Source organism: Pan troglodytes, chromosome 14 (assembly GCF_028858775.2).
Source record: "Pan troglodytes isolate AG18354 chromosome 14, NHGRI_mPanTro3-v2.0_pri, whole genome shotgun sequence".
In the NCBI taxonomy this organism is placed as follows: Eukaryota; Metazoa; Chordata; class Mammalia; order Primates; family Hominidae; genus Pan; species Pan troglodytes.
This window is the reverse complement of record NC_072412.2, coordinates 101,581,667-101,607,756: the sequence shown is the minus strand read 5'-3', so window position 1 is coordinate 101,607,756 and position 26,090 is coordinate 101,581,667. Positions and strand designations below refer to the sequence as shown.

Here is a 26,090-nt window from a genome sequence, read left to right as displayed (position 1 = left end):
TTGTTCATTGTATAATTTTGAGTTAGTTATTGCTATTTAGTAAAAGTGGAAAATCTTAAATATTCTTGAGTGTGTTGGCATATAGATATTTGCATAATCTACATAAAGATTATCTGTAAAGTGAGATATAAAGAGAAAGTGTGGGTGTGTGTACAGTTTGTAAATGATTACATATTTAAGTCATTAATTTCATAAATATTTGGATGCCTCTGTGCCAGGCATTGGTTCATGTAGCAGTGAATAAGAGAGAAACATTCCTTATTCTCAGAGAACTTCAATTTTAGTGGCAAGAGATGTAAAACAGATTTATGTTAGATGGTGCTGAAAGTGTTTTCAGAAAAAATAAATATAAAAGAAGAGGACAGCGAGTCATGGGTCTAGAGTGTGCACTCAAAACATTTTATATTGTCTAATCATCTTATGCCAAGAATTATCAATTTTTCCCAACTGAGTTTGCTAGAAGGATGGATACATTACCATCAATAACAGTAGCACCTTAAGACTATGATTCTCTGTCAGATAAGGCAGAGCTGAGAGGCAAATGAGAATAGGAACGGGAGTGGGAGATACAAGTACAGTTTACCCTTAAGCATGTGTGAGTTAGAGATACTGACCCCTCATGTTGTTAAAAAATATATGTATAACTTTGGACTCCACTAAAACTTAAGTAGTAATAACCTACTGTTGACTGGATGCCTTACTGATAACAGAAACAGTCAATTAACATATTTTTCATGTCACATGTATTATTCTGTAATTCTTACAGTAGAGTAAGCTAGATAAGTAATGTTATTAAGAAAGTCATAAGGAAGAGAAAATATATTTTTCATTAAATAGAAGTGGATCATCATAAAGGTTTTTATCCTCATAGTCATGTTGAGTAGGCTGAGGAGGAAATGGAAGAGGAGAGGCTGGACTTGCTGTTTCAGGTGGCAAAGTGGGAGAAAATCTATAAGTAACTATCTATAAAAGTAGATATCTATAAAATATGTTTCTTATAAAAATCTATAAGAAAATCTGTAAGTAAACCTGTGCAATGAACCTTGTTGTTGTTGATTGTCTGTGTTTGTCTTTTTAAAATGTTCTCCCACGTGGTTCTAACATGCCCCTGGGGAGCTATGCCCATCTGTTGTGAGAATCTGTCTCAAGTTATTATTTAGAGTTTCATGCGCGTCCGTGTGAAGAGACTACCGAACAGGCTTTGTGTGAGCAACAAGGCTGTTTATTTCACCTGGGTGCAGCCGGGCTGAGTCCGAAAAGAGAGTCAGCGAAGGGAGATAGGGGTGGGGCTGTTTTATAAGATTTGGGCAGGTAAAGGAAAATTACAGTCAAAGGGGGTTTGTTCTCTGGTGGGCAGGAGTGGGGGTCGCAAGGTACTCAGTGGGGGAGCTTTTTGAGCCAGGATGAGCCAGGAAAAGGACTTTCACAAGGTAATGTCATCATTTAAGGCAAGGACCGGCCATTTTCACTTCTTTTGTGGTGGAATGTCATCAGTTAAGGTGGGGCAGGGCATTTTCACTTCTTTTGTGATTCTTCAGTTACTTCAGGCCATCTGGGCATATACGTGCAAGTCACAGGGGATGCGATGGCTTGGCTTGGGTTCGGCTCAGAGGCCTGACATAGAGAATGTGACCATTAAGTGTGCTTCTGTGAAATCATATTAACTATCTGGGCATTTAGTAACATCAAATTATAGCCTTATATTTAATGAATGACATCTTTTATGTTCAAAATAACTATAATGTAAATCTAGTCAACATGTAATTCTAATAAAAATAGACATATTTATGCTACATTTTTAACATATGCCTTTTTGTGGGGGAAAAAGCCTTTTTGTGGGGGAAAAAGAAATAGAAAAACAAAGATTTTTTTTTTAACCTGTTGATTTGGTAGTTTGGTTTGCAAATCCAAACTTACTAAAACTACAAAATTACAATTCAAATTTTATATCAACACACTTCCAAATGAGGAAAGTAAATATGAATTTAGGAACATTTTTATTACTGAGGAGCTAATAACTTTCCAGAACTGATAATGGAAATTGGCTATGTGAAATTGCATTTCTTTTGTGAACTATAACAAGATATATGGCCTTATAGTTTCGATTCACTTAGCCACCAACTGATTGGTCTTTTGACTAGATATTCAAAATGTAGTTTTAAATTGAGCTGTTATGAAATTGAAAACTCTAAAAAATTTTCATCTTTGTCAGATTACTGTAATTAGAAATAACCCAGTTTCTACATGCTATCTTTCATATAATGTGGGCCTGAGAAATTAGCAAATTAAATTTTAGTGTGGGCAGCAATGTTAAGTATTTGTCTGAATAGCTGAAGCTAACTTTTACATATTCTTACCTGGAAATAGAACAGGCCAAAGAACAGTCACTCTGGCCATATACATATCAATAAGGCTTGGTAGAAAGTTTAGGGAGGAAAAAAGAGAATACAAAGAATAATGCACTACTAAAGTTCTCCTTCCCTCCAATCTCTACCTTTTCCTCTATCATGCAAAACTGTCCCTGTGCAAACCTGAATTAAGCAAAGACACATGGCTTCTTCCAGGGAGTTTGCTGAGCTCTAGATTAAAGTTGTTTTCTAACCCCTTGAGATGTGCCAAATGATAATGGTTGCAGTACAGCCAACAAGAATTTCAGTCTGGAAGCTGGAACAACTTTAAAACTATTATGTGTGTTCATCCAGGTTTCTTCCTTTTGAATAAAATATGGTGACTTCTCTTGTTTGATGAGGTAATCTCTAGGAGTACATTTAATATTTGCCCTTTATAGAAAGAATAAAATAAAGGTACTAAAATTCTGATCATAAACATTTCAGACCACTCTGTTTTAGTGAACTGTAGCCCCTTATTGCAAGAACAGATGTTAATTTGTGGCATTTGGTATATTTTAATCATTGAGAAACAAAGAAAACTTTTATCAGGTATTTCACAGCACTAACTTTTTTTGTCTCCTTTGCCACTACTTTCCAGTGTTTGCTTTTGGCAGCACTCTAGTCCTACATCTAGACAACCAGCAAGTGAAGAGGATTTTTGGTTTAGCAAATCTTTTGGGGGTCCCCAAAAAGGAAAACAGTTTTGTTGAAACTTGTCTGTTATTGGATCCTCTGTTAATTAACTCATTGAAGACATGTTATAACAGAAAAAGATCAGATATTTTTTATTTTAATTGTAAAAATTAAAAAGTAATTAAAACAGTAGTCATGACAGTTTTTACAGAGTAGTCATTAACTAAATTCTAGTTCCTTGATAGACTAGAGACAATGTAAACAACCCCCAAATTTTTCAGAGTGATTAAAAACCTTCAATATTAGTAATTTACCCTTATGTCCAAATACATCGTGGTACTGACTTTAAAACAAGATGTTTGACTAACTCTTTTCTCTTTTTATAAAATAAATGTGTTTGAACAGAAACCAAGCTCACGGAAAATGTACTTATCTGGGTATGGTGTGGAGCTAGCAATTAAGAGTACAGAATACAAAGCACTGGATGATACCCAAGTTAAAAGTAAGTTCTCTATCTCAGTACTTGAGTAGAATGAAAAGTTGGAGGCTTTTACATACTTCAGTTTTTTAAAAATTTAATGAGTATAATCCTACATATGTTCATTTGAGGCTAGAGATGGGGTGGACATATTCTTCATTAAAATTTGGAATTAAGTTTTCAGCTGAAAGAAATGTATTTAATATTATTGGTTACCAAAATTTCTTTAAAAATATGAAATTGTATGTTATTTTGCTTATACCCGATGGGCTCCCAACCATTTCAGCACCATATAACAATTGATAGTATATGTGAGGTACACTGTGGCAATAGATGAGGCTGATTATTGCTAGAGGTGACTGGCATAGGCATCTGGGTCTCACCCATGTAAGGAAGTTTTGTCTGAAATATTTATTTGAAATGAAATTAGGGTGGTAGTTTTTTTTTTCTTTCCTGAAGCAGGATGAGAGAGTCCTATGAATTGTTTAGATGAAGTAGATTGATTAGATTTGTGATCTACTAACCAATATCTATCTGTATTCTATGAACTAAATGCATACTCTAGATGAAGAGACTCTGGAGACTTAAATAAACTAAACAAGTTCTCAGAACACTTATGGAAGTCTTTTATTACCTGGTTCATGTCAAATTTATTTATGCCTGATTCTTGGTCAAGAGTTTTATGTTTATTCTCTATATGCACTCAGATGAGGCTCCTGCTTCAACTTTGTTTTTTCATATAGAGGCCCTGCCTTGATCACAGACTTCTCTCTGGCTCCTCCTACTGAATGTGCTTCAGATAAAGATCGTATTACTGTAATTTAAATATTTTTGGTTAAAGAGTTACTGAAAAAGTATAGTAAAAATAATACTCTGATTTTATGTATTTCTCTATAGCTTGTGTATAGCTCTACAATGCTTTATAATTTACTCTCTTGTAGTCACGATAGCAATTTAAGGCATTTTTAGCTATTGTGCTTATAGAATTTTCTTTAAAAAGTCAGATGGTCACATATGTATCATCTGTATTATTATGCACTGCATTCTGTCATCAACCTTTTACACACACTTGGAATATGTCTTCGTCTGTCAATTCTAGTTGCCATTCCTTAGTGCAGTTCTTTTTTTCTCTCTGTATACATGTATCAGACCTTTAACTAGCCATCTCTCTGATCTTAGGTCTTCAGTGCCCTTAATCTCACCACCCCTCAAAACAGATTAATCAATCTAATCTCCACAGTACTTTCCAAATGAACTTCTGATGTTGAAAATCTGACTTTGTGATTCCACTGGTTAAATCCTTTAGTGGCTCCCTATAACCTCTCTCAAAAATTCAGAACATGGCAAACAAAGCTTTTCACAATCTGATTTCTTACTGCCTTTTTACTGTCCTTCAGCCCTCTCTAATTTGTGTCCTCTTGCCTGAAACACTAAACTACTTACTATTTAGAATAATTTTCTGTTCCCTGGATGCTTTTATGCATGGGCTCCATGGGAAGTCTTTATGACCTCTCCTACATTCATCCCTTAGCATATGCTGTTCCTTCTGCCTACCGCTGTCTTCACTTCTTTCATTTCCTCTAAAGACTTCACATCTTTTTCTTTTTTTTCCTGAGATGGAATCATTGCTCTGTCACCCAGGCTGGAGTGCAGTGGTGCGATCTCAGCTCACTGCAACCTCTGCCTCCTGGATTGAAGAAATTCTCTTGCCTCAGCCTCCTGAGTAGCTGGGATTACACGCGCCTGCCACCATACCTGGCTAATTTTTGTATTTTTAGTAAAGACAAGGTTTCACCATGTTGGCCAGGCTGGTATTGAACTGACCTTGTGATTCACCCACCTCAGCCTCCCAAAGTGTTGGGATTACAGGCGTGAGCCACCGCACCCGGCCAGACTTCATATCTTTTAAGACTCAAATATATCAGTCTGTGCCTCTGAGATGGCTGCCTATCTTGCTGCTCTGTTAGAGAATGCTCTTCTCTTTTCTATATCCCATATCTTTCTGTGCCTTCTTTTAGAAAAGTTCATGGTCTGTATCTTTTGTGTCTCTGTTGTTCTTGGTGTCTATCCTGTCATAGACACCTCATAGTAAGCAGTCAATAAATGTTTGCCCAATGAATGAATGAACAAACAAGAGGAAAAGGATGACTAGATCAAAGTACCCAGGGTTGCTTTTACTTATAGTCCTAGAGATTCAGAGTCTCAGAAAAGTAAGAAAGGGTAAGCATAATTGCTGAGCTCTGATAAACTCTGATAGAGAGCCACCCCACACACTGTAAGAGGTCACAGTCTTTATGATCCTAAAGCACCCTTCACATATTACACCAACCAGACTGTATAGTATAATTATTTGGTATGTAAGGGAGAAGGGAAAGGACTATAAAATATTATATCTTTATTCTTTGAGACCATGAGTTTTGGTGTCTTTCTAAATGTTCCTTGATTATCTTTAAAGGTGTTGGAAATATGTAGGAACTCATATTTAAACTTAGGGTTTGGACCTCCTGCCTCACTTAAAAGCTAAACCCAGCACTTGTTATAGGCCTTTTGGCTTATTTCTGATTATAAAATAGAACTTGTCTATTAACTAATCTATAAAGCACTTTATTATAGTTGCTAAGTATTTAATCAAGCATGTTAAAAAAGACAGCTCACACTTAGGAATGTTAGCCTGTACACATGCATATATATGTATTAATCTGGTCCATGAAGGAAAAACAAGGTAAGACGAATGGAATTTCATTTCATTGTGAGTTCTAATTTTTTTTTTTTTTTTTTTAGACACAGTCTTACTCTGTCACCCAGGCTGGAGTGCAGTGGCGCGATCTCAGTCCACTGCAACCTCCACCTCCCAGGCTCAAGCCACTCTTCTGCCTCCCAAGTAGCTGGGACTGCAGGCGCACGCCACCACACCTTGCTAATTTTTGTATTTTCAGTAGAGACAAGGTTTCACTGTGTTGGTCAGGCTGGTCTTGAACTCGTGAGCTCAAGTGATTCACCCACCTCGGCCTCCCAAAGTGCTGGGATTACAGGCGTGAGCTGCCGCACCTGGCCAAGTTCTTCTAATTTTTGATTACATGTTCTTTTCCCAGTCTGAAAATATTTTTGTTGTTTTTTGGTTTTGTTTCCAAAATGTAGCTGTGACTAATACTACTGTAGAGGATGAGACTGAAACAAATGAAGTTCAAGGATTTCTCTTTGGGAAACTAAAGTAAGTCTGAATGGAAATGAAATTGGTATTATTATACCCATTGGTTTTTAAGGAATTAATTTGATATACTGTTTTGCCATATGTTTCACCTTTCTTTTATGTAGAAAGTGCAAACACACACACACACGATTGTTTTTATTTATTACAGAAGTAACACATGGCTAATGTCAAAAAGCTACGGAAAGCAGAAAAGCACATTTAAAAATAATCACTAATTTCACAATTAAAGGGATAACTCATAATGTTTTGGTGTACAGTATGTTTTTCCAGTCTTTCTGTGAATATTTTTATAGCATCAAATAAATGCATACACAACATATTGTTTTGCACAGTAGAACCATAGTGTGTAGCTGTTTTTTTCACATCTTGTGGATAGTCCATCATTTATTGAAACAGTCCCATAGAACAGGACTTTAAATTCTTTTCCTACTTTTTCATTTAATTTTTTTTTGTGTGTACCAGTTTGTGTGTATTGCAGATTTTCCTTAGCACAAATTTCAGGAAAATAGTTGATAAAGTATATGTCCTTCTTGAAATTTTTGATTCATACTTGTAAACTACCCTCATAAAATTGTACTAACATGGACACTCACCCCAGAATGTGAAATGTGTTCATTTCCCAGAACTTTAATTAATAACCACTCATACTATTTTTAAAATCTTTTTCAGTTTAATAAATGAAATATTGTTTCTTTTTTTTAAAAAGTGTATTTAATTCACTGGATTGAACCAATTTTATAATTTGTCTCCAAGAAAGTCAACTATTGGCAGTCTATTATTGCAAGGATTAACTTTTTTTCATGTTTATTGGCCTTGGAATTTCTTCTTGAGTAAATTGCTTATTCCTAACTTGCGCTCATTTGTTCTTGCTGTGTTTATCTTTTTTACTAATTATAACAGCTCTTTATAAAAAATTCTGAAACCTTTGCCACATATTGAATTACTTACTGTTGAAGTTTATTTTCATATTAATCTTAAAGATGGAAGTTTTTTCATTAGATACAACTGTTGTTTACATTGAGAGTGGGATTTTATTTCTGAAACTCTGGTGGTATCCCTGGGATAACTAGAAAATTTGAAATTTAAGACTTTCGATACCTATGGTTGGTCACTGTTAAATATGCATGTTTTTCTCCTTTTACCCAGAATAAATTATTTGTCCCATAAATAAAGTTCATTTATAGAATGGCTAAACCTCAAAGACATGAAACAACAAACATAAGGCAACAAATAAATTGTTAAATATTTATTAGCCTTGTAGCATTTTTTGATCCTGTTCTTCATTTGCACTATATGGTGCTATCACCATACAAATTATGATTTCGCATATTCGAAAGTAGTACTTTTCTTTATTCTAACACAGCTGCCATAAAAGTCAAGTAAATAATTGGTATAGTACATACTTGTTTAGGAAGTTTCTAAATTTGGAGAGAAAAAATAATATAATTTAGTAATAAAGCATTTTAACAATTCATGGAATATAATAAGCATTAATGTGTTAAACATGAATAAAATAAATGAAAATTATAATTATTAAGTTATTATTTATTAAAATAGTTTCACAAAATGCTGCCAGAAAAAACTGCCTAAATTGAATTTCTTTTGAGGAAAAAAATTAAGTAAATCATTATTTTTTAAAATAAATATTGTAATAATGTTAGCTAATATTTACTATTTTTAAACTCAGTGTTATTTTTACTGTTTTTAAATAAATTAACTTGGCAAGCTGTGGTAAATATTCCTCTTTATTATATTGGTTTCTTTATTTTTAGGGAGTTCTAATACATCTGACATTCATAAAGTATGAAATACTTAAAATCACTTTTTGTATAATAAATTTGACTTGGTGTGCTTAGAGAAACAGGAGTTGATAAAGTTCTGACAGAAAACTAAAAACTTTATAGAATCTAGAACTTTACTGATCTAATGGGTTACAAAAATCATTGATAATATTGGACCTTTAGCTTGAACAAATGTATAGCCCCAAAGAAGAGAAAACGTTTATTACTCAAATTTTCTGTACTACAGATTACCATTTCATATACACATATAAGTAAGCTTTCAAAAATTAAAGTTATACCCCCCCTTTTTTTTTCCTGCCACGCTGGTTGAAGACAAGGAATAGCATGGTGAGTGCTCTATGAATACTCGTGAATGGGGATGGCTGTAATTTCATGTACATTTTCCCTTATTTACAAGTGAAAGTTTATGATTTCTTTATCCAGGCAAAATTAATTAAAGAAATATTTTTATTAACACCTTTAGTTCTTGTTTAGTATTACAGTCATTTATGAAGGACTCTCAGGGTTGTTCTCCTGGTGATGAGTAGATAACTATAGACAGTAAGGATAAGATTTTTGGAGACTATGCTAATTTATATGGATAACTATGTTACATTTTTAAAGTATGTTGGCCAGTCAATATACTCTAGTGGCCTTAAAATGTTAATACATCTTACAAAATGGATTTATTCTAAGTAAGGTATTTATTTAGCAGCTAACAATACATTTTTATCCCATTTTCAGCTATCTCAACATCTTGGAATTTATAGTTCTTTTCTCTTTTGAATATAACTTTTTATGGGATTAAATTGCATTTTCTCCAAAAGATCACGTGGAACACTGGGCTATTTTAATTTTAATTTAATTTTATTTTATTTCAACTTCTGTTTTAGATTCAAGGCATACACGTGCAGGTTTGTTACATGGATATATTTTGTGATGCTGAGGTTAGGGGTATGAATGATCCCATCACCCAGGTAGTGAGCATAGTACCCAACAGGTAGTTTTTCAGCCCTTGCCATCTTCCCACTCTAATAGACCCCAGTATCTATTATTCCCATCTTTATGTTCGTGTAAACCCAATGCTTAGTTCTCACTTATAAGTGAGAACACAGGGTATTTGGTTTTCTGTTCCTGTGTTAATTAACTTGGGATAATGGCCTACAGCTGCATTCATGTTGCTGCAAAGGGCAGGATTTTCCATGGTGGTATATGTATCCCATTGTCTTTTTCCAGTTTGCCATTGATGGCACCTGGGTTGATTGCATGTCTTTGCTATTGTAAATAAGTGCTATGATGAACATATGAGTGCATATGTCTTTTTGTCAGAATTATTTATTTTTCTTTGGGTGAATACCCAGTAATGAGATTACTGGGTTGAGTGGTAGTTTGAAGTTCTTTGAGAAATCTCCAAACTGCTTTTTGCAGTGGCTGATCTAATTTACATTTCCACCAACAGCATATAAGCATTCCCTTTTCTCTGCAGCCTTGCCAGCATCTGTTACTTTTTGACTTTTTGATAATAGCCATTCTGACTGGCGTGAGAGGGTATCTCATGGTTTTGACTTGCATTTCTCTGATGATTAGTGATGTCTAGCATTTTTTCATATGTTTCTTGGCTGCTTATATGTTTTCTTGTGAGAAGTGTCTGTTCATGTCTTTTGCCTAGGAAACCCTAAAGACTCCGCCATAAGGCTCCTAAAACTGATAAACAACTTCTGTAAGTTTCAGGATAAAAAATCTGTGTACAAAAATCAGTAGCATTACTAAAAGCCAATAACGTTCAAGCTGAGAGCCAAAACAAGCAGGCAATCCCATTTACAATAGCCACACACCAAAAAAAGTATGTAGGAATACATTTAACCAAGGAGGTGAACCATCTCCACAAGAACTACAAAACACTGCTGAAAGAAATCATAGCTGACACAAACAAATGGAAAAACATTCCATGCTCATGGATTGGAAGAATGAATGTCGTTAAAATGGCCATACTGCCAATCTACAGATTCAGTGCTATTCCTGTCAAACTACCAATGTCATTTTTCACAGAATTAGAGGAATCTATTCTAAAATTCATATGGCTATTCATTTTTTTTTTCTTTTCTTTGAGACGGAGTCTAGCTCTAGCTCTGTCACCCAGGCTGTAGTGCAGGGGAGCCATCTCGGCTCACTGCAACCTCTGCCTCCCGGGTTCAAGCAATTCTCCTGCCTCAGCCTCCTGAGTAGCTGGGATTACAGACGTCTGCCACCACTCCCAGCTAATTTTTGTATTTTTAGTAGAGATGGGGTTTCACCGTGTTAGCCAGGATGGTCTTGATCTCCTGACCTCGTGATCCGCCTGCCTCGGTCTCCCAAGGCTGTTCATTTTTAAAAGGGAATACTCAAAATTAGTCTTCCACAGTGACTCAGTGACTGCTCATTTCAAAGCAAAAATCCTTTGAGGTACTTTATGAATAATATATATGTTGCCTAAATTATATGAAGAATTTTAGCAGTGAAAGTTACTAAGATGATGATTAAATATGAAAATTGGTATAGTAGCTCTTATAAACTTATAATCTGATAACTTAAAAATATTGAAAAAGGAAATGTTTGCTTAATTCATAGTGAACTTCTTTTAGAAAGAAATGCCATTGTACTTTTATTATCATAGCAATTTTGATTTGTTTTCAAAACATGATCCCACATTGTAGTAAACCTGTAAGATATTGACACTGTACTATATATATTTATTCATAACTATAAGATTACCATATTTATGTATATTCTGTATTTTTTATTTCACTTTTCAAAGGCTTCTTGTCTATTGACTATTGAAAATATGTGTTTTCAATGAGACACCATCTCACACCAGTTAGAATGACAGTCATTAAAAAGGAAACGACAGATGCTGGAGGGGATGTGGAGAAATAGGAAGGCTTTTACACTGTTGGTGTGTGTGTAGATGAGTTCAGCCATTGCGGAAGACAGTGTGGCAATTCCTCAAGGATCTAGAACCAGAAATACCATTTGACCCAGCAATGCCATTACTGGGTGTATACCCAAAGGATTATAAATCATTCTACTATAAAGACACGTGCATACGTATGTTGATTGTAGCACTATTCACAATAGCAAAGACTTCGAACCAACCCAAATGTCCATCAATGATAGACTGGATAAAGAAAATGTGGCACATATACACCATAGAATACTCTGCATCCATAAAAAAGGATAAGTTCATGTCCTTTGCAGGGACATGGATGAAGCTGGAAACTATCATTCTCAGCAAACTAACACAGGAACAGAAAACCAAACACCACATGTTCTTACTCAAAAGTGGGAGTCGAACAGTGAGAACACATGGACACAGGGAGGGGAACATCACACACCGTGGCTTGTCGGGGGTGGGGAGCTAGGAGAGGGATAGCATTAGGAGAAATACCTAATGTGGATGACGGGTTGATGGGTGCAGCAGACCACCACGACACGTGTGTACCTGTGTAACAAACCTGCACGTTCTACACATGTATCCCAGAACTTAAAGTATAATAAAATGAAAATATGTATTTTGTAAGTTGTGCCGATAGTAAAGTTATTTTTTTAAATTGTATTTCTCCATTTAAATCTGAAATGGCACCATGTCTTGATTTCATGAGTGATAGAGGAAAGAAGATTACAGTTTAGATTGTGTGTATAGTAAAATACCATTCTACTACATCATTATTTGGCTCTCTAAAAGATGCCTAGAGATGTTTAACAATGGGTAAAATTATCTTAGTTTTTTATAAGAATCAAAGATGGAACTTTTCAGAAATAAACTCTGATTGTATGAGGCATTTTTAACTTTCCTTATAGTTTTTATTTTCAATTATAAAAGCAAGGCTTGCAATTTATAAAATGTTAAAACAAAAAGTATGTAATATGAAAACATAAGTCTGCCCTCATCCTTGCATCGCTTACAGTTGACACTGACAATTGAGAGTATATTCCTCCAGATTTTGTTTTGTTTCATATATTTAATAAAAGAGACCTGTGTATCTTCCTCATTATTTTTAAGTTCCGTGAATATAGCTGTATCACAATTTATGATTATCTTAATGATGAATGATTCATTTATGTCTAATTACATGGAATATGTAATTTCAAAAATATGCTGTTTGTATAATGGTTTGTGATAGGTGATGCTACTTAACATCACTTAATATTTTGATGCAGAGAAATATATTCAGATCTTAGAGATAATCTGACAGCATTCCAAAAATACCTGATTGAGAGTAACAAACAAATGACGCCTTTGAAAGTCTGGGAACTACAAGGTATAGTATTTTGAGATACTTTAACACAGCATTTTGGTAACTGATCTGTTTTGTTAAATAAGCTTTTATATATCACATGATATAGATTATTTTATGGACAGTATTCATGACTAGTGAATAATATAAATTATGATTTTTTTGTGGCAATACCTATTTAACAGATCATCCCTCAAGCAAGCTATATTTTTATGTTTGCAAGACTTAAAATTATATGAAGTGAGGTTATTCAATGTTATTTCAAAAGTATATACTGATTTATAGGTTAGTCTCAAGTATTAAATCACATTTTTGGAGACTATAACTGATTAAAAGTCCTAACTCCTAAGTAAGGAGAAAATGAAACTTAATCTTGGTTTTCTTCTTTTTGAAATTTAGATCCTGTTAAGACTATTGCATGTTTCATTGATAAATTTTTAATGGAAACATCAAATGGAGGACATGCAGTTTTACAAAGTTAGGAACAGCTTCTGTACTGAAAACCTACAAGCAGATATTTTGTGAACAAAATTTGATTTGGTTTGAACTTTTAAGTCCTTTTCAATTTATCATTTTTCTTCTTTATTTGTAATGATTTAGTAGGTCATGGGGACATGTCATCTTTCTGCGTAATCTAACTTTTGTCATCTTTTATCAACTTTTAAAAATATAACAGCTTAATAAGCTCTTTTGTTAAATAAGCTTTTATATCTCAGATGATATAGATTATTTTATAGACATTAGTGATGTAAATAATGACATTACTATAATAATACTATTCATACTAATATGTTCACATACTATTCAATTTGCCCTTTTAAATTCTACCATTCAATAGTTTTTAGCATATTTTTAGAATGCTGCCACTCTTAACACAGTTGATTTTAGAAAATTCTCATCATCCCCCCAAAAAACTAACACCCTCATTAGCAGTCACTCCTCATTTCCCAACTCCCCAGTTGTAGGCAACCACCAATCTACTTTCTGTTTTTAAAATAACAACTAAAAGGATATTTACAGGCCACTCTCACTAGTATAACTTACTTATAATATACAAATAATATTTTATATTTCATCTGGATTATAGTTTACAGGGTCCTTTCATATAAACTATCTTATTTAAGTGCCAGTTACCACACAGCTAATAAGTGAAGATTTTGGTCCAAGTAAAATTCTTTATACTGTACCATATGGTATCTAGGTAAACTTTATATACACTTAACAGAATATTGAATGTTACATTTTAAAATTATAGCAGAATGTGCAAGACACAATCTATTAAGTTTTATAACTTCTGCTATTCTTTACCTACCTAATACAAATGTTGTATCAACTAAGCCCTGTATCATTAGAAAATCAATATATCAATAGAAAAATCATTCAGCAGAATGAGATTCAAGGCCATTGTTATGATAGATTTACTGTAAAGAATCTACCTCTTTGAACTGATAGAATCTATTCTCCCTGGACCCTTCTGGTGTACAGTTTCCTATTTAATGTCTCATCTAGACCTCATGCTTAGACCTCCTTTTATTATACCACAGCCCTTGTGACTGTTCTTTGACTTGACATCATGATAACACTAAACTGAGGTAGTAGTTTCAAATTCATTCTCAATAAGGTTACTGAGATAATCTTTCTAAAATGAAAATCTGATTTTGGCCTTGTGTCAAATCAGCCAGGCTTTATCACTTGTACATCCCTGATCAAATAGTGGCCTTACATTAGTCCCCACAGGAAAATGTTGGCACACACAAACTAAAAAGTTTAATAAAGGGACTTTTTACAGAGACAGGCATGATTGAGGGAAACCAACAAGGAATGGATTATTCGATTCCAGTATTTGCAACTAGATGGAAACATTTTCTACCCCTAATCTTGAGGGAGCAAGAGGAGAGAGTGGTTACCAAAACCTGGAGAGTGTGTCGAGAGAGCTGCTTGGCACAGCAGTAGTACCCCGAGGGACTGCCCTCTGTGTATCATGGAAGGGATCTGGGTAGTAACTATTCCACTCCTTACTCTTTTCTTGCTTACTGATCCCATATTAGTTACTTGGATTGGCTGAATCTAACTAGAAGTCTGAGGGCAAGGGAGCTTATTGATGCAGTTCAGATAGGCCAGCCTTTTGGGGGCCTGGAGCAGGAAAGAGTGGATGCGGGGGGCAAACAAAGTATGCAGTCCTCTTATCTGAGAAAGTTCTGTTTTTCCAAGGTAAATACTTCTGGAGAGACTTTGAATGTAAGAAGGGGTTGATAGGACTAGCTAGCCAAGTCATTTGCATCATTAAGGACTGATTTCATGCACATCCATTAAAAGTATTAAGTTTAAACCCCTTAGCATGGTTTGTGAAGCTCTTGTCTAAGTTCTAATAGAGCTTATATTCCTAAATCCATAATTTCAGATAGTCTCTTTCTAGTATCTTCAATTATTTTTAGATCCTTTTTTATGTCTCTATTTTAGCACTTTTTAAAAAGTATAATTATGTTTTAAGCCTCCTTCAAAATGTTCTCTAAGGGGCCTTTGCATAATTTAGAAAAGTATAAGTGATGGGGTGTTTTTGAAGGCCTTTAAGCAAAGAGTATGCATGGTCAACTTAGTTCTAGTTGACTCCCTAATGTCTGTGTAAGATGTATTTGAATGGACTAAAAGCAAGAAATCTAGGTAGACATTACTGAAATAGTGATAGAAGGCATATAAATATTTAGAAGGTGAAAAGGAGTCAAAGATAATTCTAGGATTTCTAGCTTGAGCCTGAGTAGAGAGAATATATAAAACATGTAAGCAGACTTTGGGGCTGAATATGGAACTCAGAAATAATGAGACTAGTGTTGAAAGGTTGATTTAAAGTCATTGTAAGATATCCAGATGGTTAGGTTCAGTGGTGGGGTGAGTATCCTGTCCTTAAGCTAAAGGAGAAACAATCTGCCTCACTGTTGAGGTAGGTAATGAAAGAATTTAGTTTTAAATCTTTTCTGACTCTTGACAAAGTAATAATACTAAGATGAATTCTTCTGACATGTTTGAAACTAACCACAGTTAGCAACACACATTTTTCTTTTTATAGGATTGTCATATCAGATAAAATAATACTAAGTTTAGGATTTTATTTCAGCACAAAGGTAAAACAATGTTGAAAGAGAAATTGAATGTTTCTATTTACTGAGTTAAACACAGTGGAGCTTTCTTAGAGGTCTTTTCAGAATTGGCTCTTTAAAGCTCTTTTTACTCCTCTTCATTATTCTTTTGACTTTTTGTCATATGTTTCATTTAAGTATAGAAAAAGCTTTGCGAGAGCATTTCTTTTCATATATCTCTCTCGAAATTATACTGTAATTTGTGAAAACAAGAGGTATTAAATAGTCATTCATAAAAGTGTAAAGCTTATATTTGGAAATAAGTGATAACTTTACATTTAAAACTTTTTAAAAATGCAGATGTAACAGTATTAACATGTTTGTATACTAATACTTGGCAAGAAGAATTGAGTCAAGTATTTCAATTTCATGGAAATGTCTATAAAGGTCTAATATTATGCTAGATTCCTTAATAATATTTTTCCTTCCAGATCTTAGTTTTCAAGCAGCTTCTCAAATAATGTCCGCTCCAGTTTATGATGCCATTAAATTAATGAAAGACATTTCACAGAACTTCCCCATAAAAGCCAGGTATGTTAAAGTTTATAGGTTTCATTGCAGCTATAACTCTTTCTATTAAATGAGTTTTATGAAAATAGCTGATTTCATTTAACATGAAGGTGTCAATTAATTCTAGTATATATAGCTTTTGTGAAATCAGGGCCTTTTCAATATATATATATTTTTTTATTAGAGCAAAATATTGGCTTGTGCATACATGTGTGTATGCACTGCAAGGTAGAACTCTTGTTAGAGGCAAATAGGAAAAAAAGTCCTAAGAAATTTTCTAAAATCATGCATAGTAATCTAAGGAAAAACTTGTTTAAGCAATAAATAATGAAGGAGTGTTTTTTCTTTCCCTTATGGAGGATGATAAAAAGTATTATTCTAAGTAGGAGGTCTATGCCCAAAGTACTGCCAAATCATATTCTTACCCTTTCAGAGTCCAGATGATTGGTAATGTCTTAATTGCATGAATATTGTGTGGAGTACTTTTTTGCCAAGAGGATGTCTCGTTGAACTGCTTCCATGAATACTGATGTTACATTAAACATATATTCCATTTCAATAGGAAATACATTTGCATAGCTTAAAGAGACCGGTGCATGCAATGCAAGTTACCACGTATTATGAGAATTTGCTATATAACACAACTTTGATGCAATTGTATTCTGGTTAGGGATGACAGAGTATAAAATTAGCAACAAGTAAAATATGAGTTAGCTTATACTAAAGAGATAAAATATGTGACAAGTTGCAGTGCGTGGGCAACGATGGTGTTTTACTGAGAGGAACTGGAGAGCAGTCTACTAGCTTAGCATACCTTCCTAAGCATAGAATGATTGCTATGCCTCTTATTGTCCCAAACACTATTTTGTACATTTATTCATCATACAGATTACAGAATCTTCAATATATGTATTCTTTAATTTTGAAAGTAAATAAATAGTACATGGTTGGCTACAAGATACCAAGAATTTTTTGGTGGTACCTTGAAATAAAGGAGTTTGTCTCCTTATTTACAGATTAAGAATGAATATATTGATATGCCTCTTTCAGTCAACTTTAAATGTCAAGAATTTGAGAAGTCGTCATTTATATAATAAAACATGAAATATATATGGGTGTGTATAAATGTCATATCTGTTTAGCCATAATACTTTTAATTAATGGCCATTATAAAAATTATTAGATCAAATACAAATAAGGTAAAATAACTTTAGTCTTGATCAGACAGTTGATTAGCTCTATTGATGCTAAGTCAGTATAACCGTTCAGAGGTTCTGATGCAAAACTCTGCTGTTAATCTGTAATTAAGAAAAAATTATAAAATATGCTAACATTGCTTAATGGCTAAATTGTAGGCTTGAGCATATCTCTAAAACCACTTGTGAGACAATCTGTAAATGTTTGTTGAAATGAAATATTTGCTAAATAAATGAAAAATTTGCCTTATTAAATTTTTAATTGTAATTTCTCACAATGCTGCCAAACTTTAGGAAATAATACATACTTATTGTGGGCTGTTTCAAGGTACACCTTTCTACTTGAGTTTTCCTTAAAGCAGAACTTTGCATTAACAATCTTTTAATTTTTTAATTCTATTTATAAAACTTGTAAAAGCTAGTCATGTTTAGGAATTATCAAGTTGAATACAGTCCATAGGAACTGTATTTTGAACACTTCTGCTGTCTTTAAATTATAAGTGAATTATAAACTCTTCAAGAGTGAATAGGCTGGGTGCAATGGCTCGCACCTATAATTTCAGCACTTTGGGAGGTGGCAGTAGGAGGGTCACTTGAGGCCAGGAGTTTTAGACCAACCTGGGCAACATAGGAAGACTCCATCTCTAGAAGAAAATTGAAAAATTAGCTGGATGTGGTGGTGTGTACCTGTAGTCCTATCTAATTGAGAGGCTGAGGCAGGAGAATCACTTGAGCCCAGGAACCCGAGACTACAGTGAGTTGTGATCATGCCACTGCAGTCCTGCTGGGTAGAAGAGTGAGACTCTGTCTCTAAAAAAATGTTTTTAATAAACAAATTGAAAAAATTGAAAGAGTGAGTGATGTAAAGCCATGATTTCAGTTTTTTAGAACATTTCTACTCTGGTAAGTTCCCAGGTTAACTAAAAAATTCTTCATGTACGTATATTCATGTACTTATACATTGGTAATTTCATACAAAATTTCTCTATTGGGCAAAATAACACAAAACAGCTTTTTCAATGAAGTGTTTTCAAAAAATAAGTCATAGTAAATGATGACAGTCCATACTGCATACAGCTAGTACACATGAAATTTTGAGAGCCTCCATTCCACTTGAACCGAATACTTTTGTCAAATGAAAGCTAAATTAGGCCATATGGAAATGTATACTTTTCAGTCACAAAGGATTTGGAGTTTTTAGCTTCTTATCCAAAGCATTAGATTACATTGGGTTATATAGATCAGTTCTAAACATTTAAGGAAGGATCAATTATATTAGTATTCATTTTTCCAGATCTCTAACCAGAATTGCTGTAAATCAACATATGAGAGAAGAAATAAAGGAAAATCAAAAGGTTTGTTTGAATTCCTTTTTTAAAACATTTACCCAACTAATATCACTGTTTCTGACTTTGGATCTTCAATATTCATACAAAAAAGGAAATAGTAATTTGTGCTTTTTTGATTATTAAAACAGTCTGTGTTCTTCTATTTTTATATTGTCAACTATATGAGCATTTAATCAGCCAATCTTTTCTGACATACCTTCTACTTATTTCGCAGTATATTCCAGAATTTCTTCCGAGGTAGTATGGTTTTCTTCATAGGATAAAGAATAAAGGCTGTGAGTTAATTATTCTGTTTCTTGTAATTAGTTTTGCTTAAAAGCTTGTGAAGACTGAGTCAGTGTTAGACCACTGGAACGGTAGAATCCTATAGCAGATAGAATACAATTTATCAGTGGTTTGATAAGATTCTGCCAAATGGTATCTTAAATTATCCATAGACCCCAAATAATTCTAGTTGTGTTAGTATTTGTAAAGTGCTTACACCACTGCCTGGCTTTATTACATAGGACCGGTTTGGCTTTAAGTAGTATCATACCAGACTCACAGGGCCCTAAACACTAGGAGTTCATTTTTCTCACTTCTTATCTGTATTTAAAGCCAAAAGAGGCAGGGAGGATGGTACCAACCACATTCATCCTCACTAAAGCCTTCTTGGAACATTTTAGCAGACTGGTTTCTATCTCATTGGTGAGGATTTTGCCATGTGGCCACCTTAGGCTGCGCGGGAAGCTGGAAAAGCTAGTGTTTACTTTTCTAGTAACGAAGCAAAGGAGAAGTGGCCTGGGTATGGTGCTAACTTAGCCAGCCAGCAGTGCCCATCATACTGAGACAGAGTGAGCTGTCAACAAATGTCAGCTGTTTTGATGACAACTACAATGATGGTAATGAAGAAAAAGATGCATAGTTCATTGGAGAACAGGTGTTAGGAACCACAACACATCATTCCTACCTGGGACATTCTTTGCCTCATTGACCACCTTACAAATTCCTGTGTATCCTTCAAAACGGATTTGTGGTATTGGTCCATTCTGTGATGTTCCTAATTGTTCTTACCATTCTTCATGCAGAATGGATTGTTTTCTTATGACACACAAAGGAGTGGGTTTGGGAGTGGAGGCTTAATACGCAAAAGAAAGAGAAAGGAGAACAGCTCTCTCTCTCTTGTGAGAGAGAGGGGCACCTGAATGGGAATTTGGGCTGCCTACAGAGTGCACTGGATTTTACAAATAGGCTTGAGGAGGCGGTGTCTGATTTACATAGGGCCCACAAATTGGTTGGAGCAGGTATGATGTTTTACATAATGCACGGGGAAGGCTGACCACTCCACCCTATTATGCATATGGGCTTTCCACTTGGCTGCTGCCATGTTATCTGCTTCTTACTGTACATGTGGACTGGAAAGAAGGGAAGATGGAGCTGCCGTTTTGAACATGCCTGGTCCCAGGTAACCTGTTCCTACTGGCACAATGCCAGCATTTAACTATGCAAGCTTCTAGCTTGCTTGCCTATGTCTGCAGCTCAATTTTACAGGCTGTTCTTTGTTAGAAAATAAAATGATTTGGGGGCGGCTTTTCATTAAAAGGAAAACCTTACCGAGGACTCACTATCTGCCTAAATAATTTCTTCCTAACTGCTATATCAGAACCATGCTGGCAACCTGAGTATGCCAGCTTACTCAGGGCCACTATGGCCATCACCTTATCTACCTGTCAGCCATTTGGAATTGGCAGTGAAAGAGTTTTGAAATGAGCTTTGACTGCAGAGCAAGAAATCTTGAACTTAGTAAACTAAATAATCATGACACTGCAGATAGTCTTCTTGATCACCTACTACTTCCAGAGAACACTGAAAAGAGAAAGACAAGGATGATAATGTCTTTCATGTAACTAATCTAGGCTAAATGGGTATTTGGACTAGCAGTCCATGTTACCCACTAGCTCATGGGATGTGGGAGAAGTAATTAAAGAAACTGAAGTTCCAACCTTGGGGAAGAGGGTGGTTGTGATGAGAAGGTAAGAAAATCTTGGACTATTCATTGCAATTGCATTGCACACGGATTGGACACGAGAAAGCCCTGGAAATGTGTTTCTGTTACAGCATCTTATCCATACAAACCGAAAAGTACATTTCCTGCAAAACATGTAAACAAAATGTTCACCGAAAAAAGAAGTAATAATGGTCTTTTTTTCTTCTTCTTCTCATGCTGCAGTTTATTTACACCAGGTCAATTGCTCTGGTGTAAATTACACTTTTTAAGGATTTACTTAAGAAATTTGAAGGATTTTCCTCTGGGTCTGGGACTAAACTAAAACAAAAGTGTCTTAAGCATAATTTTTCTCACTTGGGGGTACTGCAGAGCTCCTGGCTTTATTACTTAAGGAGATAAAGAGGATATGACCTTCAAGTAGAGGAGATAAGAAACATTTAGTTTAAAATAAATACATAAATAAAAGAAACATCCTGCCCACAAATATAAAAGGAAACAGAAAGAATCTTTTTGAGATGGAGTCTTGCTCTGTCACCCAGGCTGGAGTGCAGTGGCATGATCTTGGCTCACTGCAGCCTCTGCCTCCGGGGTTCCAGCAATTCTCCTGCCTCAGCCTCCTTGGGTAGCTGGGATTACAGGTACACGCCACCACACCCGGCTAATTTTTGTATTTTTAGTAGAGACAGGGTTTCGCCATGTTGGCCAGGCTGGTCACGAACTCCTGACCTCAGGTAATCTGCCCCGCCTTGGCCTCCCAAGAATCTTGATTCCAAAGCGACATCCAGCTCTGAAGAGCACACACTGTGGATGCTGGGCTGCTCCATCTTCCCACTAGAGGGCGCAAAGGCTTTGGTTAAAAACCAAGCCAAACCCAAACCATCTACTTTGATCAGTTGTTTGTTTTAATTTCAGTAGGTTTTTTGGGAACAGATGGTGTTTAGTTACATCAATAAGTTATTTAGTGGTGATTTCTGAGATTTTGGTGCACCCATCACCTGAACAGTGTACCTGGTACCCACTGTGTAGTCTTTGATCCCTTGCCACCCCCCACCCTTTTCCCCCGAGTCCCCAAAGTCCAATGTATCATTCTTATGTCTTTGCATCCTCAAAGCTTAGCTCCCACATATGAGTGAGAACATATGATGTTTGGTTTTCCATTCCTGAGTTACTTCAGTTAGAATGATAGTCTTCGATTCCATCCAGGTTGCACAAATGCCATTTCATTCCTTTTTATGGCTGAGTAGTATTCCGTGGTATGTATAGGGCATTTGGGCTGATTCCATATTTTTGCAATTGCATATTGTTCTGCTATAAACATGCATATGCAAGTATCTTTTTCATATAATGACTTTTTTCCCCCCCTCTGGGCAGTTACATAGTAGTGGGATTGCTAGATCAAATGGTAGATTTGCTTTTAGGAATCTCCACATTGTTTTCCATAGTGATTGTACTAGTTTACATTCCCACCAACATTGTAAAAGTGTTCCCTTTTCACCACATCCGTGCCAACATCTGTTACTTTTTGGTTTTTTAAATTATACCCATTCTTGTAGGAGTGAGGTGGTATTGCATTGTGGTTTTGATTTGCATTTCTCTGATACTTAGTGATGTTGAGCATTTTTCCATATGCTTGTTGCCCACTTGTATATCTTCTTTTGAGAATTGTCTAATTCATGTCCTTAGCCCACTTTTTGATGGGATTTTTTTTTCTTGCTGATTTGAGTTCTGTGTAGATTCTGGATATTAGTCCTTTTTCGGATGTGTAGATTGTGAAGATTTTCTCCCACTCTGGGCTGTCTGCTAACTCTGCTGTCCTTTTTAATTTAAGGTCTTTAAATATATAATAACAATCTTTCCTTACTCATAATAAGAAAAATACAGATCAGAATTAAACTGAGAAAGAAAGATTTCAAAAAGTTGGCAGGGCATTCTGTAAGCAAGTCTGTATTTTTTTTTTTTTTTTTTTTTTGCGTAAGAGACCAGGGGAAATGAGAATATATATTTACCTATTCTAGTTTTTGCATGAAGAAATACTAGAGGATGGAGAAGAAACTTTGGGGGAAAATTTTGCCTATAAGAGCCAGGGATGAAACGGGTGAAGGGTGCCGGGATTGGCATAATTCTTCTAGTGTAGCTTTTTATGTAGTTTTTGACTTGGGACTCAAGCAAAGATTATACAAAAACTATGACGATGCTCAAGTTGTATAACTGAATTTGAGTTTGGTTTTATTTAGGAGACGACTGCTTTAACTCCAAAGTACAGCAAATTTCCTTTGGAAGTTCATAATTGTTGTTAATTTGCTGTGAGTGGCCAGAATCTGCTTTTGGTGATTTTAAATTGTCAACCCAACATATGTCTTTGTTGTTTACTGCAAGAATTGTTAAATTATAGTCCATGACATTTTTTATTTGCTTCAAAATAAAATGAGGATATGATCAGGTGGTCAGGTAACTTTTTTTGATTCAGCAGAGTGGAACAAATAATTTCAATTACATAATTGCTTAATGAACCAAATGCAGATACTTGAATTAACTAAAATGCAGATATTCAAATAAAGGATTGCACCTTACCCAAATAAAAGTTGATGTTGCTTCTAATTATTTCTAACTACTTTGTGTGAGAATTATACAGAGTTCTGGAGACATTACCTAGATTAGAACATCATCTCTCAAAACTACATCTGTAAATCATACTTTTTAAGTCTTATCTTGTCTTATTCCTTATTCTGAAAATGACAACATTTCTATTAAGATTTATATCTGATTTGACTTCAAATTTTAATCGTAAAGAATGAAACTAGACCCCCATCTCTCACCATATACGAAAATCAAATCAATAGGGGTTAAAGACTTAAATGTGAGACCTGAAACTGTGAAACTACTAGAAGAAAACATTGGGGAAATGCTTTAGGACATTGGTCTATGCAAAGATTTCTTGAGTAAGAACTGAAAAGCACAGGCAACCAAAGCAATTTGGACAAATGGGATCATATCAAGATAAAAATGTTCTGTACAGAGAAGGAAGCAGTCAACAAAGTGAAGAGAAAATCTACAGAATGGGACAGAGTATTTTCAGATTATTCAACAGTCAAGCGATTAATAACCAGAATATATAAGGAGCTCAAACAACAGCAAAACAATGAGTAATCTAATTTTAAAATAGGCAAAAAATTTGAATAGGCATTTCTCAAAAGAAGGCATACAGATGGCCAACAGTGATGCTCACCATCACTAATCGTCAGGGAAATGCAAATCAAAACCACAATGAGATAGTGTCTCACCTGTTAAAATGGCTTTTTTCTTTTTTGTAAGTTTGCTCTTTTTTTAATTTTAATTTTACTTTAAGTTCTGGGATACATATGCAGAACATGCGGGTTTGTTACGTAGGTACACGTGTGCCATGGTGGTTTGCTGCCCCTGTCAACCCATCATCTAGGTTTTGAGCCCTGCATACTTTAGGTATTTGTCCTAATGCTCTCTCTCCCCTTGCCCCCTACCCCCTGACAGGCCACATGTGTCCATGTGTTCTCATTGTTCAGCTCCCACTTATGAGTGAGAACATGCAGTGTTTCACTTTCTGTTCCTATGTTAGTTTGCTGAGAATGATGGCTTCTAGCTTCATCCATGTCCCTGCAAAGGACATGAACTCATTCTTTTCTATGACTGCATAGTATTCCATGGTGTACATGTGCCACATTTTCTTTATCCAGTCTATCATTGATGAGCATTTGGGTTGGTTCCAAGTCTTTGCTGTTGTAAATAATGCTGCAATAAACATACGTGTGCGTTTGTCTTTATGGTAGAATGATTTATAATCCTTTGGGTATATACCCACTAATGGGACCGCTGGGTCAAATGGTATTTCTGGTTCTAGATTCTTGAGGAATCGACACTGTCTTCTACAATGGTTTAACTAATTTAAATTCCCATCAATAGTGTAAAAGTGTTCCTGTTTCTCCACATCCTCTCCAGCATCTGTTGTTTCCTGACTTTTTAATGATCACCGTTCTAACTGGCATGAGATGGTATCTCATTGTGGTTTTGATTTGCATTTCTCTAGTGATAATGAACTTTTTTTCTTATGTTTGTTGGCTGCATAGATGTCCTCTTTTGAGAAGTGTCTGTTCATATCCTTCGCTCACTTTCTGATGGAGTTGTTTGTTTTTTCTTGTAAATTTGTTTAAGTTCCTTGTAGATTCTGGATATTAGACCTTTGTCAGATGGGTAGATTGCAAAGACTTTCTCCCATTCTGTAGGTTGCCTGTTCACTCTGATGATAGTTTCTTTTGCTGTGCAGAAGCTCTGTAGTTTGATTAGATCCCATTAGTCAATTTTGGCTTTTGTTGGAATTGCTTTTTGGTATTTTAGTCATGAAGTCTTTGCCCATGCCTGTGTCCTGAATGATATTGCCTAGGTTTTCTTCTAGGATTTTTATGGTTTTAGGTTTTACATGTAAGTCTTTAATCTATCTTGAGTTAGTTTTTGTATAAGGTGTAAGGAAGGGGTCCAGTTTCTGTTTTCTGCATATGGCTAGCCAGTTTTCCTAGCACCATTTATTAAATAGGGAATCCTTTCCTCATTGCTTGTTTTTGTCAGGTTTGTCGAAGATCAGATGGTTGTAGATGTGTGGTGTTGTTTCTGAGACCTCTGTTTTCTTCCTTTGATCTATGTATCTGTTTTGGTACCAGTACCATGCGGTTTTAGTTACTGTAGCCTTGTAGTATAGTCTGAAGTCAGCGTGATGCCTCCAGCTATGTTGTTTTTGCTTTGGATTGTCTTGGCTATATGGGCTCTTTTCTGGTTCCATATGAAATTTAAAGTAGTTTTTTCTAATTCTGTGAAGAAAGTTGATGGTAGCTTGATGGGAATAGCATTGAATCCATAAATTACTTTGGACAGTATGGAAAATGGCTTTTTTCTAAAACAAAAAAAAAATAGCAGATTCTGGGAAGGATACAGAGAAAGGGGAACCCTTGTGCACTGTTGGTGGGAATGTACATTAGTAAAGCCACAATGGAAAACAGTATAGAGGTTCGCAAAAAAAATGAAAAATAGAATTACCATATGATCCAGGAATCCCACTGCTGGATATATACCCAAAAGTAAGGAAATTAGTATATCAAAGAGATATCTGCACTGCCATGTTT

At 35.1% G+C, this 26,090-nt stretch overlaps 1 protein-coding gene across 4 annotated transcripts in view; it reads left to right on the top strand.

Annotated features, from left to right (window-relative positions):
• The window catches only part of UGGT2 (UDP-glucose glycoprotein glucosyltransferase 2), a 252,929-nt gene that overhangs the window by 51,036 nt on the left and 175,803 nt on the right, over nt 1-26,090 (top strand). For all 4 annotated transcript variants that reach the window (XM_063792284.1, XM_001139906.6, XM_016925458.4 and 1 more), the window contains exons 6-10: nt 3,429-3,525; nt 6,640-6,712; nt 12,691-12,791; nt 16,333-16,432; nt 18,902-18,962. In XM_063792284.1, coding sequence (XP_063648354.1) covers nt 3,429-3,525; nt 6,640-6,712; nt 12,691-12,791; nt 16,333-16,432; nt 18,902-18,962 — 432 coding nt within the window. The remainder of the gene's footprint in view (nt 1-3,428; nt 3,526-6,639; nt 6,713-12,690; nt 12,792-16,332; nt 16,433-18,901; nt 18,963-26,090) is intronic.